A 16,249-nucleotide genomic window follows, 5' to 3' on the forward strand; every position below is an offset into this window, starting at 1 on the left:
GATTAAATGAAATGCCCTTTTTACATAAATGTAGCTTTCAAAACCAATAAAGAGCTTAGGGTTTTATCTCATAAGAAATTAGCAAACTGCTGAGCTCCTAAACCCTGAGTGAGTTGGAAGAAAGGATTCATTTTCCTCTCTACTCCCCACACCACCATACACAGAAGTTGTAGATATATAACCTTCTCTTATGCAGCCTGGCAAATCCAGACCTGGTTTGCACATCATAACCACCCACAGTTAACAAACTGTGGATTGTGAAGAAGTTGAACAGTAACATGCATGTCAGTTTCTTGACACATACCCACTCCTGATGTGGGTTGTTCATTGTGTTGCCTGAATTCAGAACTCTGGATTGTTGGAATGAATAATATCTCTGGTAGATATTTATGTAATTTGTAGTCACCAAGGGTTTAAAATTAATACTAACAACAAAGATACCCCTTTCCATCCTAATTTAGGCAAGAATGTTAGGAGAGCAATGAGAGAAGATTGTGTGTGAAAGGGGATGTGTGTGTGTGTGTGTGTGTTCACTAGTGTGCACAGGCTCAGCTTCTGATAGTGAAAACAAATTTCTGGGCTGACCGGATAGGAAGTGCTGACCTGCTGAGAAGTGCTTTATTTTACATATCTCTGTCTCTTCTTGGGCCATGTTTTGAACCTGTCTCTGGTTGGTGTGACTTGGCATTCAAGTGAAAAACAGTGTGGATCCCACAAACCAAAGATCTGGGTACCCATGCTTTAAATCAGTGATTTAAATTGGCAAGAAACTGAGTTTTATTTTAATTATAGATTTAATAAATTAATATTAATTTAATTGATTTAATTAAATTAATTTTCACACTTTAAAATTTGTGTGTTTATAGGACATGCCTACTTGCTAACTAGAAGATAATATAAACAGTGGTTTGCCACTAAATGAACTTTATTGCAATTGAGGACAATAGTCTGAATTCTCTCCAACCTAGCAATCCATATCCCTTTTATTTATAAGCAAAAGACAAATGCTGTTGTGGCTATCTTGATATGCATGCAATTATATTAAATGAGATTACTTCTAAATGAAAAGTAAGGTTGAATCCTCTACCCATTAAGTTCTACTTTGTTTAACAGAGCTGAATAAATCATGAGTCAAATAAAAAATGAATCACATTGTGTTGGAACAGGTCTCCAAACCTTTTCCAGAAACAATGAGTAGTGGTTATGGGATGGGAAGAAATGTATCTTTGGAAGATTATTCATGCATTTTGATCATCTTATATTCCCATAATTTGAGACCTTAAATTTTGCAGAACTCAGGTATTTTGATGTAGGAATACCAGTACAGTAAGATCATCCACACACACCTGCTGGAGGGTCGTGGTGAAATACAGTTAGGCAGCCTCTGGCTCCTAGTGTTTCTTACCACATTCTGTTTGCTTAGTACAGTTCATGATGCTGAACACATTTTTGTGTCACATTTGTAATGTCTGACCTCCAGAATTGTGATAGTTTTCTCATGCTGCTGCTGCTTTTTTTTTGCAATGACTTATATTTAACCTTGTCAGGCAAGAGGGTATTTGCCATTTTAAGGGGAGTAGTCATGGTAGATTAAACTTGACTATTAGAAATTGTTCGAGCTTTGATAAGTCATGTTCAGTTTTCAAGCAGCTGCTCCTTCTGACTTTCTCTCTAAGTGTGTGTATAGCAGTGCTTAAACAGATAACAGGACTAAAGATGATCCTTAAATCTGGATGGGAACTTAAGAGGAGATCTAGATGAGACCAGTATATAATGATGTAGTCCAGTATATAATTAAACCATATAGCAATCTATTTCAGCCTCAGATTTGTTGGCCTGCAATTCCCATTATTGCAAGCATGGCCAAGGAAGACAATTACCCAACCCATTTGGAGGACACCAGGTTGAGGAAGGCTGCTGTATAGTAAAATAGATACTTTGGAAGTGTACCATAAGAACAGTGAACAAACCTAAGCATATGGGCCAATTATATCATGTGAACAATTAATCTGTTGATACGTGCTTAGAAAAAGTTTTTCTTTTCTAATTGCAGCTTATTTTTGAAAGACCAATATTTTCAGATTCTGAACTTTCATCGTTATCTCCATGGGCTTCAGAGAATTGAATTGAAGGCAGTTGTGGATCAAATTAGTTCACATTTTAGCTTGGTTCTTGATTTGGTGTACATTTCCAAACATGGAACAGCTTCTTTCACATGCAGAAGACCAAGGAATCTGAAGCAGGTTGTATGTATCCACAGTTTAAAATAACTATGACTAACCCAACCCTTTCCCAAGCTGATTTCTTCCAGATGCTTTGGACTTTGCTTTTCCATGAGCCCCAGCCTGTATGTCAATGATCAGGAAACTGGAAGTAGTTGTTCAAAACATCTGACAGAAACCAGATTGGGAAAGATGTTGTATTTATTAGTATTCTAGCAAGTAAAGGACAGCTAAAAGTACTATTTTAAAATTTTGTCAAGAAGGATTTTACTTATTCCAAATAAAAAACAATTTACAAGTGTTTATCCCCTTCCCCCATACTTTCAAATTGTCCACCCCTGATGTAAGCAGTTTGGTGCCTTCTAGATCTGTTAGACTTCAGCCTCCATGAACCCCAGGCAACATAACCAGTGGTCAGGGATTGCTGGAGTTGTAGTCCAAAATATCTGATAACCCCAGCTTGTTTCACCCTGACTTGGGTATAACTGGTTTATGTGGCTTGGCCTCTCCTCAACTGAAGTAATCTCTGGTTAATCTGCAGCATTCTAATCTACAGCAATAACTTGTATCTGCATAGAGGAATGTCATGGAGAAGGATAATATTTTTGGACTTAGTTATATCAAACAAGAAAAGAGGTGATCTAAAGCACTGAAATAGAGAGTTCTGTCTCTGGGTTCTTTCTTTTGAGGAGGAGAGGGAAGCAGAGTAAGGTCAAGCTGAGCAATAGGAGGCCTACAGCAACTGAACCTTCAGGACGAGCAACACTCGAAAAGCTAGTAGAAGTAGCATATCTAAATTAGTTTCCAAGATGCTTTAAACTTCCTGTGAATTTTCAAATGTAAAGAAGCTTCAGGCTGGTCGAGGGAGAAAACCAAGCCATCATTCAGAGAATAAGTTAGGATTCTGAACCATTAATTCTTGGGTTTACAGTTCCAGTGACCTTATTTCAGCCTTCCTGGATCTAGTTGCTGTGAATTTAGGCCATCGCACACCTGAATGACACCAAGCAGGGGAAAGTTGCCTCTGGTTAGGGTTTAATCTTAAATTGTTTATGTAGGTGTATGGCAGAACTGATCTCATTTCCTATGAGTAGGCGTGTCTTGTTGGCTACCTAAGATGCAGATAAGATGATCTATGCTTAGGGTTGATAAACAGTTCTGCACTAATAGGGTTTGAGGTAATAAGTGCTAGTGTGACACTTATGCTGTTATATGTGCCTTTCAAGTCCTTCAGAAGTACAATGGACAAGAAAATTATACAAGAAAGGAAGTTTGTTGTAAGGCAAATCTGTTTGGCAGTACAACTAAAGCATATTTACAATGGTAACTATCACTAGATGAACAAGGCAGACATAGCTGGCAATGGAGTTGCTTTAGAAAGTACTAGAATAAAACTATTTCTTGCAGAGCTTTCCACTGTAATGCAAGATAGGAAAGAGTTAACACCTGTACAACTGTATCCTCTGGGGGTCTTGCAGCCTCTTCAGAGAGCAGATCTGTGTCTCTTAATTACTTTGGAATAACAGGTGTGCTTGGCTCAACCCAGCAAAAGTTTCATGCTGTCTCTTCAATGTTGCCTCTTCCCCTGGGCTGACAGCTACTTCTGAGATCAACCTCCTTCCCTGCTGTGCTGAATTTTAGCAATTTAGTTTGTACAGCGTAGGTGTCTAACACGATCAAGTTAACTACTACATCTTTTTATACAGGCTTCCTTGTACTTTCTCTTGTTCAATTTGTTGGCAGATTTTTCATTGAGACCTCAGTTTCTGGGTGGGGGTTTCTCATCTTCACAGGTATTGTCATGGGACCCAAGTCATTAGCAGGCTTCTGTACATTCAGATTTTCATAATGGTGGGAGGAAAACACTAACACAGTCATGGGGAAAGGCCATGGCCAATGCAGCTACCCTTTTCTGTGAGTGTCTTAAAGCAATTCATCTCAGTCCAATTACTGGCAGTTGGCAAGCTCCCAAGAGCAAGCAGGGGCTGCCCTAAAAACTATGCTGGTAGCATTTAAATCTGTTAGGACAGGTAGGTCCATGTTAAACTGATGTCAGATTTAGAACCTAAAGGAGTGCTGAACATTTGCTGCATGGTATTTGTAAGCAGCTCTAGCTGAAAACTTTGCAAATGGGATTTTTAGAAAGGGAAAACAATGATACAGAACTTCCATCTACTTGCACAATATGGGAGAATCTTTAATCAATGATATGAGCTGTTAAGAAGTGATGCTGTTTCTTCTTTCTGCCCTTTGTAGTTTATGTGGAAGATGCAGTGTTTTTGTGTCCTTGGGAAGTCTGATTTGCAGTCTAAAACTGGATAGATTAAAGCAACACTGAAGATTCTCTCCCAGCTAGTCTAAAAATACTGTAAAATACATGGCTTGAAACAGTGTTTCATATGCCATTGTTTAAATGTGAGAGAGAATGGAAAAGCTGCATTTTTTCCAATAATCAAATCCTACATTATTCTAGGCTTGATCACTTTGCAGGAAGTGAGAGGGAGAGATGATGCAATTTTTTAATTCCCTGAATATTTGCAGGAAAAGGAAGAAGTCTAAGTGATTGGCAACTTTGGGTTTTTGAAAAAAAACAATAATGGCCAGAATGTTGGATTTCCTTTGGCATATGGGAAAATTATATTCAAAATCCTGCTGCATCATGAATTTGTTGGGTAGCTTTGCTGAATTGCTTCTCTCCAGCAAATCTACCTTGCCAGGATGGTTGTATGATGAGAGAGAGAGAAATTAAGGCCATATGTGTGCTGTGCTCTACTGTTCCTTTTGGAAGAAGAATATGACACACATGTAAACATGGGGTTTAAGCCAATGGTGACCTTCTGTCAGCTGAATGAAAATCACTGGCAGAACAGATTTCCACTTCCCTGCCCTGCAACCCCTGCATGCACCCCTCAGATATGCTGTGAAGGGCTTGGCACTCCCCTCGAGTGGATCTGGGGATGCACTGGAGGAGGAGAGCATAAGGAAAAGGTGCTTTGGACCCAAGCTTTTGTATGCACTTTTGCAACATTTGTAGAGAGTTGAAATGTATACAACAATGTTCCCTTCTTCAGATGTTTGCAGTTCGAAGAAGAGCCAAACTGGTATTATCTACTGCCATACAAACATGTCCCTATGCTATGATCACCTTCAGAGATTCTCTTCCAAGTGTTCTGCCTTCTGAGTTGAGGCAGGTGGTGACCAGGAACAGGACCACCTTGATTGTGGTACCCCATCTTCAGAATACCTGTCCCAGGAGGCTCACCTGGCACTCACTTCCCCACAAACCTTGGCTGGTCTTTGCAGCAATGAACCTCCAAATTGGTAGCATCCAGCACTCTGCCACTTACTTTGCATCTGGTCTTGCACTGCTGCAGGAAGTCAGCCACAAGTCTTTGTATTCCTGGCCTTTGCAGCTTTGGAACTGGAACCATGTTTGTGCAAGAGTAGATGGAGGGAAGGGACAACTAAACAGACTTGGAATCACATATATATGCATTATTGGCTGTAAGGTTAGATTCTCCCTTCCTGGACTGCCATAGTCCTGATCAAAGGGCAGAGTAGAAATTGATGTTTTTGTGCACATAGCCTAGTTCTCTGAAGGAAAAACCTATACTGTGGCTCTTTCTTTGCCAGCATCACCAGATGATAGTGTGGTTACCTTTACAGAGTAGAAAGGACTGAGCTTCAGCAAAAGTAACATGCAGAAAGCAAGTTGTGTACAATGTTATGTGGCATATATTTGAGAGGAAGAATAATGGGTTGTGTCATGGTTAGTCATGTTTTGTGTAAACCCATTGACAGTAGTGTGACTTAGTCATGACTAACTTAAGCCCCATTGGTTTCAGTGGTCTTCTCTAAACAAGTCTTAATTCTGGACCCACCCAATTTCAGATGGTTCCAACTGTGCATAAATCTTTTGAAATAAGCCATTTAAAAACAATGGGCACAAGATAACACATCAGGATTGGGATGTGTCGTTTTTATATTTGCATACATGCTGCTACATCATTTGGTGCTCTTTAAAAAGTGATTTGCTTGTTCTACAGGTATAACTGCTAAACACACATAGAAGGGAATGCACACACACACGCACCTGCATAAGTGTTAAACTGAACCATGAGCTGTGCGTCTATAGTATCTCCAAAGCATAATATACTACTCTACTTGCTCTGTACAGTATAACACTTGAACTCATAACTAACCAGAGTTAAATGAATAATATTTTTAACCTTCTAGCACATTGCTTAAGCTAAAAATAAGCTTTCAGCTGTTGTCTTTTAGCTCTGTTCATGGCCTATGTATTGCTATCATTGTCTTCAGAAGAATTTCCCAATAGTAGGCTTTTGACTTGGAAATTATTAAGTAGTTAACAGGGACATCAAATAGGCTAGAAATATACACAAAAGTTTAATTCAACAAAATGTTGTCCCTTGTTTGATGGATAAAACAAACAAGCAGGAAGTTCCCCACTCTTCTTTCCACCCCCAGCACTAACACTGCCTTTCTCCCAGCTGCTGTGAAAACTGAGCTTGTAACTCTGGGACCCTGGCACTCAATATGTCCACTAAGAATGTAAATTATCTTGTAACTGGATATTAGGAAGTGTTCTTGCTTAGACCTGCTTGTTCCTAGAATGTGAGTATCTCATCTACTGCATATGTAATTATTCCATCCATACATAGGACATCTCACATTTCCCCTGTAAGTATAATCCAATAATCAAAGACTTAACCTTTATCTGTTAAATTTTTTTATCGTTATCTAGTTCTTCCTCCTGTGCTTGTTCCAAGACACAGCGAATACAACCCTCAGCACAGTCTTCTGGCTCAGTTTCGCAATTTGGGGCAAAATGAGCCTCATATGCCACACAATGCTACTTTTCCAGACTCATTCCAGCAGCCCAACAGTCATGCGTTCCCTCATTCGCCGAACAGCAGCTATCCAAACTCCCCTGGAAGCACCAGTGGCACCTATCCTCATTCGCCAGCCAGCTCTGACCCAGGAAGCCCTTTCCAGATTCCAGGTAAGCTTCTCTTAAAAGCAGCAAGTTATAACTATTGCATGCATTGTCTGAACTGTGTTTTGACCAGTTGAGTTGAGACATAAAGTTGATACAACAGTTGGAAGTATGATTGTACTTGAGTACTTCTTAATGACTTAGTTCTCTACATTGGGTACAGAACTTCTATTCCAGGGGCAAATCTCTTATAGGCAGTCTTGCCCCCTTTCCCCAGAATATTTGGTGGTTTCCCAGTATTTCTGTGGTTTCCCTCATTCTAAAAAATTGAAAAGCCTCTTCCAGGCTTTATTACTGATAGTAAGACCTTTGAGTGTCAATATACTGGTATTTATGGCATTTTCTCTCTGCTCATTTTGCTTTCTGTTATATCTATCTCTGGAACAGGGCCCCAGCAGCTTTCCCAAAATGTACTTCATCTGTCAACTTGAAAGAAGTTCTGCATCCTATGAGAAAACTTGGTACCAGTTTCAAAAGCAGTGCTTTAGGGTTGCTGCAGCATTCTTCACACTGAACATTTAGAGTGCTGTATTATTTTTTTTAATCTACCATATCTCAAAGGCCTGAGCAGATGTCATATAATCACAGTTTTATATAGTAATTGATCAGTGGATGCACAGGCATCCTCCAACTTTCAAGAATGGAATTCTAAAAAGTATAGAGCACCATAAATCTCCGTCCATTCTTGATAGCCAACTATGGCACATAGATGGCATCAAAAAACCACTCTGTTGATCATGAGAACACAGAGACTGAGGTCTTCTGTTGGCCATCCTGTAGCCAAGCTATTTGGTACTTGATCAAAACTAACATCTCTGCTTGTGTCACAAGATGATGGGGAGACAGGGCAGATGCTGTAAGTCCTGGCCAATCACTGACCAGACCAGGGGCAGGGAACCTGGAGCCTGAGTCCTACCTACATGTTGTCCCAATCCAGCTGTCTAGGGTTTCCCAGAAAGTCATGCTTTTATCTCTAGCCTTAAGTGTTTTTCCTCAAGCCCCAGTTTGTTGATTTTTTTGGTTAATTTGCAAAGCTTGAAATGTCACTCCTATGTCTTAGTTAGTGACATAAGTTAACTTACATTTTTTCCCAGTGTATTTTGGGTTGTGAAAAGGAATTGAGGAAGTGCTTAGTTATTAGTATGTGGACACTAAAATAATGCAATTCTTGGGTGAAGAGAACTTGGGGCTTAAGTATCCAGGCAATGGTTAAGCTTAAATAAATAATGTGGGAACACTCACAGATGGCTGAGGAACAGAAACATTAAAAGTATTATTTGTGTAGCTGTCAGCAGCTGATATTCCTCACCTGCAGAGCTAGTGATGACTTCAATTGGTAGACTCTGGCCACCACCCAGCAATCACCAGCCTAACAGCAGGGTTCTATACTGGGTTGCATCTGCATATATTAGCATTCATTACTGGCTGCTGGTAATCTTAAAATGTGCATTGTTCTCCTCTCAGTTGAAATGTTCTGCCTTGTTAAGTGGCTATTTTATTACCTTCAATGTAACAGAAATGTAAAGTGGCCTTCATTACGTTCCTTAGTTTGGTGTAGCAGCCCTTGCAGCCAAATTCTAGCTCTTGAAGAGTGACTGTTGCAAGAGGCAGAAGAACAAAAGAAATACCAGAGCTTAGCCTCAAATCTTACCTGAGGACTCTGATACTTAAGTAGCTAAAATCACTGGAAATCCCTTAAGACTAACCATCCTGTCCATCATTCTCTCTAACCTCCTCCTCTTTCACATGACTTGCATTTATGTCAAACCTCTCACAAGCATAGATCTGTTAAAAGAAATTTTTAGCATGATTCCTTAATCAAAAACTAATGTCTTCTGTGTTCACCTTATTTAAGAGTTGAAGGAGGCTCACTAGACAAAACTGAAGAATTAGAGACAGAGGAACAAATTTTTTTGGATTATCATGAGTGGGTGGGAATGTGGTTTGACCTCTTAACGCTTTCCATTTACTGTAAATGTACAAAGATGAAATAATCTGTGTTTTACACTTAGCTGATACTCCCCCTCCTGCTTACCTACCTCCAGAAGATCAGATGACACAGGATGGTTCACAGCCAATGGACACCAGTATGATGGCACCTTCAATTCCTCCAGAAGTAAACAGAGGAGGTGAAACTTTTTTCATCCTTTGCATAAATTATTCCTTACATAAGTATATGGTACTTCAGTGATGAATGTAAACATGGCAATAGCATGATCTTATGAGTGGGAACTAGGAATGCTTTAAAGTGCTGTACTCACATTCAGGAATAACAGGAAGTGAATAGCAATGTCTCTTCTCCCTTGGATTCTTTTCGAAACAAGTTCTGAAAATTGGCATAGCAGCCAAGTGGTGCCCAGTTGGATACTGGCATTCAGAGGCTACAGTACCTCTCCCTCCCCACAGTTGCTGGCAGATGGCTGAGGCAACTAGAAAGCATATAACATGCCATTGAGATTAAATATGTAGCCACCTGGATAACTTGGCTATTGTTAAGTCTAATGAACAGCTTTAAAAGTATTTGAAAAATAACAGTTCCTTGGTAAATTTAACATACTAAAGCAACCACAATCTTTTGGTGGTTTTGCTGATCAGTTCATTATGCTTAAGCCTTGCAGCTGAAAAGGAAGCAGAAAGCAATTTATTAGCATTTATGCCTGAGTCTGTAGACTTTATCCATACCTTTTATTTTCGTAAATATTCTATATTTTTGTCCTGGAATTCTTGCATTCCTTAGGTGTTCCCTAAGTAATCAGTGGGGCTGCCTGACTTACTCTAATTTAGTCTTTAAGGATTGGCTTGCATGTTCTGGTTCCAAGCAAATATGCTGGGCTGCAATGCAGAGATGTCCCTGCATTGGGGAGTGTTGTGTGTGAGATAGACCACAGTCACAACATCTTCATATGTAATACTTAAGTAGTTTTATGATCCCTAGAATAAAACCTTGGTGGGCTCAGAGGGAAGGAGACAAACAATCCTGCAACCTCTCTGGTTTCCTGATCTCTTCTTGTGAAACATTTTTGCTAGAGGGTCAAGAAACCAGTTCTAGCAAAAATGTAGGGTAAGTGGGTGAGGAGGTATCTCTGCCCTGCATAGAAGAACACAAGCCTCCAAGTTTGGGGGCTTCCAATCATCCCAGTAGAACTGTGCTCTAAAGGTTGCCAGATTAGGCATCTGACATATTTACAAGCCACTGTTGCTACTGGAAGTAGTTACACTCACATCTTTACCCTCTGTGCTCACAAAAGGCCACTTGTTCTTTGTCTTGAACCTTACAGATTCTGAATTAGAGAAATGGTAACTCTGAAAGCATGACTGCCAGTAAGAAATGCAGCTATTTAAAAGCTTATGCCACCGACCCCCACAAACTCTGGTCTTAATACCTCTTTCCCTGCCCTTTTTAATGAGGGCAAAATTACCTTTGTTTCCTCTGTATTCACATTGTTAACCCCACACCTGTTTCCCTTAACTCTGTGAGCTCATTTCTTTACTCCCCTACCTGATATGTATGGCTATGTCCTTTGTTTAATAGTCCTTCAGAAAGGTCTGCTGCAGTTCATGTTTATGTAAATGGAGGCTCAAAAACTCTCTAGCTATAGACATTTAGAGGCCTGTTCTTTGTGAAGATTTGTTAGTCTTAAGAGATTTGACTTAACAAGCTGCATCCTGTCAATGAAGTTGGGTAACTCCTATTGTTGGCTCATGCTGGGAATGGAGAGACAAAACGCACCTGCTCTGCATGACTTAAGGCAAATGTGAGGAAGTTAGTGTGAAATCTGTGTGAGAGAGATATGATTTCATTCTGTAGGAATGGCCAGCTGGCAGGATTTCTTCCTGAGTTTGAGAACTAGGGCAAAGTTGCATAGCTTTAATAGTTACTGGCATCTTACAGTGAACAGTGCACCCACTTTCTAATAATTAAAGATTGCTTTACAATGCTTGAAAAGATTTTAAAAATGCCACAGCTTGTTAGCATCAGTACCACGTGGCATAGCTCTGATGATTAGTAAACAGGACCTTGGCATTTTTTTCCCCTTTAGTTGTTGGAATCTGCCATCTAATCTTATATATACATTCAGTTCCTATCTCTAAAACAGAAATTGTATCTCTACCTGGGTTCATGTGAAAAAATAAATTCTTACCTACTGCAGAAAGTCAGTTTCATAGAATCATAGAATAGTAGAGTTGGAAGTGGCCAAAACGGTGTTTGGGTCCATCCCCCTGCTGTTGCAGGTCGCCAATTTACACCATCCCTCTCAGATGACTCTCCAGTTTCTTTTTGAATGTCTCTGGTGTGGGAGATCACACAATCTCTCTAGCCGACTGGTTCCACTGTCTTATTGCTCTGACAGTTAGGAAACTTCCTGATATCGAGCCTGAATCTGGGTTGAGTTAATTCTTCCATGTCCTACAACTCTGGTATAAGTGAGAAGAGATCTTGACCTTCCACTTAGTAGCAGTCTTTGAGGTACTTACAGAGTGATATCATGTCCCTGCCGCCCCAGTCTTCTCTTCTCTAGGCTGAATAGAACCCAGTTCTCTCAGCCTGTCTTCTTGGGGCAGGGTTGCCAAACCCTGAATCATTTTTGTTGCCTCCTCTGAACTCTTTGTTTTTTCCTGCATCTTTCTTAAATCTTGATGCCCACAACTAGACACAATATTCCAGGTTGGTAGTAGTTAATGCCAGACAAGGCTGAGTGAAACTCATTCCTCTTGACCAACATTTTCAAGCAAGAAAGATCAAATCATGTGTGCAGCCATGAGTTTCATATACTAAAGTGTGTTTGCAAGGCCTTTGAGCATTTCTAGTCTGCAGTCCTTGACAGATGTCAATCATTTTGAAGCCTGAAAGACTACTTGCATCAGTTTAAACTTTTGCTGAGCAATTAAATGTACAAGTAATGTAAAGGGATGGGAGAGACAGAGATAACTATAACTTTTAGATAAGGAGGGGAATTACTCTGTCTTTGCAGGGAAAATTAGCTGGGAGACTTCTTGGGTAAAATCCTTTGAGGTACTATTATGCATTTCAGCATGCACCTCTTAAAAGTCTTGATCTTTTAAACACTTGTTTGGAAATAAAACTGAGTTCAGTATTCAGAATAACTGTTTTAGCCATAATCTAGGACAGTTTTTTAGCCTGTTACAGGAATATCATGAATGTCTTTTAGCAGCTTTGAAACACTAAAAATATATTATGGCATTAGACAGGAGCCCCAGACAAAGTGCTTGCAAGAACCTTCAATGGTGTTAGAAAAGGGGTCCTCACATGGTCCTGTGAGCACCCATGTATATGGGATGTACTCAGATTTATATCAATTATGCTTAAGATTTAACACAAGTAGACCTAATATCTAAATAAGTATCCAAATTGCTTTTATATGCCACTCATTCATATATTGAAAACACTGTAAATTTCTTAATCCATTACATTATGGGAGGTGGCTGTTTATCATTCTAATTTTGTAATATCAGTCTTTTAGCTGTCACAGAAGCAGAGAATCCATTACCTCTTTCCTTTATTAATTTCCATGAAGCAGGTAATTTAAAAGAGCATATATATCAAGGAAATTCATCAGTGTAATGACTCCCCCCCCCCATTAAAAAACAAATGCTGGACATTGGCAAAACATCGGTTTAAAAGAAACTTTAGCTGTATTACATTACCACCAATGCACTGAATTAGATAATACCTTATTATAGAGATATTGTTGCATCCAATCGGCATGAAACTAATGTTTTTAGTGAATAAGACACAGCCTCAGATCCAAGTAGATACTAAAGCAGCAACCTACTAGTTATGCATTTTGTGATACTACCCACAGCAGTTTTTCAAATTCTCATATGTTCCCAGAGATCCAAAAAGGTTGAAAGACCCTGGTATAAGGTTTCATGGACTAGAGTTCACTTAATCTGTAATTAATGTAAGCATATCCATAATGAATTCATCTTTAAACTGCCACATGACTCTTATTATCTTAGACTTATCTGGATGGCCTTATCCAGGAAGTCTTGTCTTTTTCTCTCTCTCTTCCCACTTCCTTTTTGCATTCTTATGTTTGGTTATTTAGCTCTTCAAAGTATTAAGTGCTCCTCAGTTCTTGGAAGTAGAAGGAATAGGTAGGCTTTCTCCAAGCTTGCGCTCTCCAGTTGTGCTGGGCTGCAACTTCCATAATTCACATCCAGCATGGACTGGGAATTATGGGCATTACAGTCCAATGCAGCTGGAGTGTACAACGTTGGGGAATGCTGATGTGGCCTACCATCATGGGGTAGTAATAATCCTATGAAATGTAAGTACTCTTTCACTTAATTAACTGTAGATTCAGGACAAACAAGATTCTTGTACAGGTCATCATCACAAGAGTATAAGATGGCTTCAAGGAGTTATTGCAACTTAATGGGAAGATAAGTCTGGTTGTAGTTTTGCCATCCCCGCCCCCCCAGAATAACATTTCATGTGATTAGTGTTTTATTGTCTTTTGTGCCTGGCTTTTAAGTGCCAACCTGAAAGATCTGATCAGTTGTGCAACACTTCGTATGTCCATTAGCACTTTGCTTTAAAAGTTTTTCTCTCAAGCAATAGCTCAATGCATACATAAACCTTGTGCTTTCAAGAGGTGTGACTCATAGTAATACACTTAGTTTTTGTCCTGTATAGAAGCAAACATGTAACTACTCACCTATAAAGAAAAAAGCCTGCCTTTAGGTGACCGAACAATTTTGGAGGTAAATGGGGTCAGTCTTGGGTTAGTTCTTTCAGGCCCACGTACATCTGCTGAAACATAGCACTGAATAAAATTTTATCAATTACAACTATGTTAGGGTGCTCACCTGATTAAAGAAATCCTATTTGGTTAACCTTCTTACTTTTAGCTGATTTCATCAGATTTGCATAAGAAGTAAACATCAAGTTTAAAGCGTCATTTCCCAGACTTTGGTCTCCAGATTTTGTACTACAATGCCCATTATTCCCAGTCAGCATGTCTAATGATCAGGGATGAAGGAAGCTGCAGATTAAAACTTCTGAGGGTTAAAGGCTGAGAAAACTTTGTCTGAAGAAAGCATCTTCGAATTAGTATTATCCCTTCTGTGCTAGGCTGGAGTATGAATCTCTTCTTTAAATTCTAAAATAGCAAATTTCATAATATTTGTTGTTGCATGATGTGCATTTTACTCCAGTGGCTCCCAAGGATCTCAGGGCAACATACCCAGATGGGACTAAGCCATCTATGAGTAACTTAATCAGCTTCACAGTTCAGCTGGCAATTTGAACTCCCAAGCTTTGATGCTCTTTAACCAACACTATCTCATCCTAACCAGTTTATCAGCATTGCTGTGTAGCTTTGCAAGTGGGCTAGTTGCAAAACTGCAGAGCAGGATGGTAGAAAAACCTTCACATGTCTTTTTCCTAAACCTTTTATATCATCATCTCTATTCCCAGTGTGGAGGCTTTGACTGCATTGCTAGTGCAGCAAAAACACACTCTATAATGGGACACTGGGAGAATGACTTTTAATTAGCAGCTGCATAGCCAGATTTTCCCCACTTTTGTTTCTTCAGTGATCTTAAGCCAAAATCTACACAGGAAATAAATAAATAATACTTTAAAGCTCAGGAACTCATTAATTCTAGTGTCACTGATTTCTGTTTTTCCTCTTTTGCAGATGTTCAGGCAGTTGCTTATGAAGAGCCAAAACATTGGTGCTCTATTGTTTACTATGAGCTCAACAATCGTGTTGGAGAGGCATTTCATGCTTCTTCCACAAGTCTTTTGGTGGATGGTTTCACTGATCCTTCCAATAACAAGAACAGATTTTGCCTAGGGCTGCTCTCTAATGTTAATCGGAATTCCACCATTGAGAACACCAGGCGGCATATTGGAAAAGGTACTGTTTTTATCATATTTAAAGGTGAGAGGGTGAAGGAAGAAGCTGTGTTTATTGCCTCATGGTTTCTTTGAGAAGCAACATTCTCTACTTGATCTCTTTGTAAGCACAGTATCATTGTCAACCTGTAGGGACGAGCAACTCTAGAAAGAAGTCTTTCCCAACCTGGTGCCCTCCAAACTACTTTGTTACAACACCATTCCTCCATCCCAGATCAGGAGGGCCATCTGGAGGGCATCAAACTGAGGAAGGCTTCTGTAAGTATTCTAGCTACTCCCCAGCCCCATTCTGTTCTTGAGAAGAATCTGAGCTATGACTATGGAGATGCACGTATACTGCAGTAGGTTTTGTTTCAGGCCTCCTGATACAGCAGTGCACATTGCAAAATAATGGTGAAGGTATTTTTTTTAGGAATGGGAGTGAGCTTGGAATCTCCTGCCCTCCCAGTTCAGGAAAGAAAACACTCTTGTTAGATTAAAAAAAACCCCCTCAGCTGTGGAACAGAATATTCCATGTGAATTGCCAAAGTGAATTGCCACAATGATTTGTTGCCTCCTTTATTTTAAGGACTGAAGTAGTAAACAATGATCTGGTTCTCAGTATGATTTGGATTTTCAGAAGCAACAGCTATATTATTATCGATGGTTTTGCAGCTTCTGTATTTTAAAATTGTTTGAAAGAAAAATCACTTGTTTTTAAAAGTTCTTGGTTGGTTTTGAGGGAAGATGAATTTGAATTTTGAAGATGTGTATTGAAAATTGAGACAATAGCTCTCATTGGATTCCAGCATGTTTCTCAAGCTGCATAGCTTTATTTTATTTAAAAAAGATGTAAACAAGGAAGAGATCTCTCCTCTCCCCCATTCCTTGGTGAAGGATATAAATTTTTTACTACATATAATATGGTTTTTCTTCCAGGTTTGTGTTCTAAACTTATTCAACATGTACTTCTTGGTGCACAAAAGAACTTATGGGTTTATATAACAAAGCTTAAGGATTTTCATCCTTTTTTTCCGTAACAGCTCTTCCCACAATGATAGGTTTGTTGGTTGACTAGGGTAAAATAAGCCTTGCGAAGAGCATGGAGCTAGTTGTGGACAAACCTATTTCATTTACTACATG

The 16,249-nt window shown here is 39.4% G+C and overlaps 1 protein-coding gene across 3 annotated transcripts in view; it reads left to right on the plus strand.

Annotated features, from left to right (window-relative positions):
* Positions 1–16,249, plus strand: part of SMAD1 (SMAD family member 1) — a 45,399-nt gene that overhangs the window by 23,656 nt on the left and 5,494 nt on the right. For all 3 annotated transcript variants that reach the window (XM_044430664.1, XM_044430663.1, XM_044430665.1), the window contains exons 3-5: positions 6,988–7,245; positions 9,252–9,368; positions 14,907–15,128. In XM_044430664.1, the coding sequence (XP_044286599.1) occupies positions 6,988–7,245; positions 9,252–9,368; positions 14,907–15,128 (597 nt within the window). The remainder of the gene's footprint in view (positions 1–6,987; positions 7,246–9,251; positions 9,369–14,906; positions 15,129–16,249) is intronic.

This window comes from Varanus komodoensis, unplaced genomic scaffold (assembly GCF_004798865.1).
Source record: "Varanus komodoensis strain SLA01 unplaced genomic scaffold, ASM479886v1 scaffold21, whole genome shotgun sequence".
Classification (NCBI taxonomy): domain Eukaryota; kingdom Metazoa; phylum Chordata; class Lepidosauria; order Squamata; family Varanidae; genus Varanus; species Varanus komodoensis.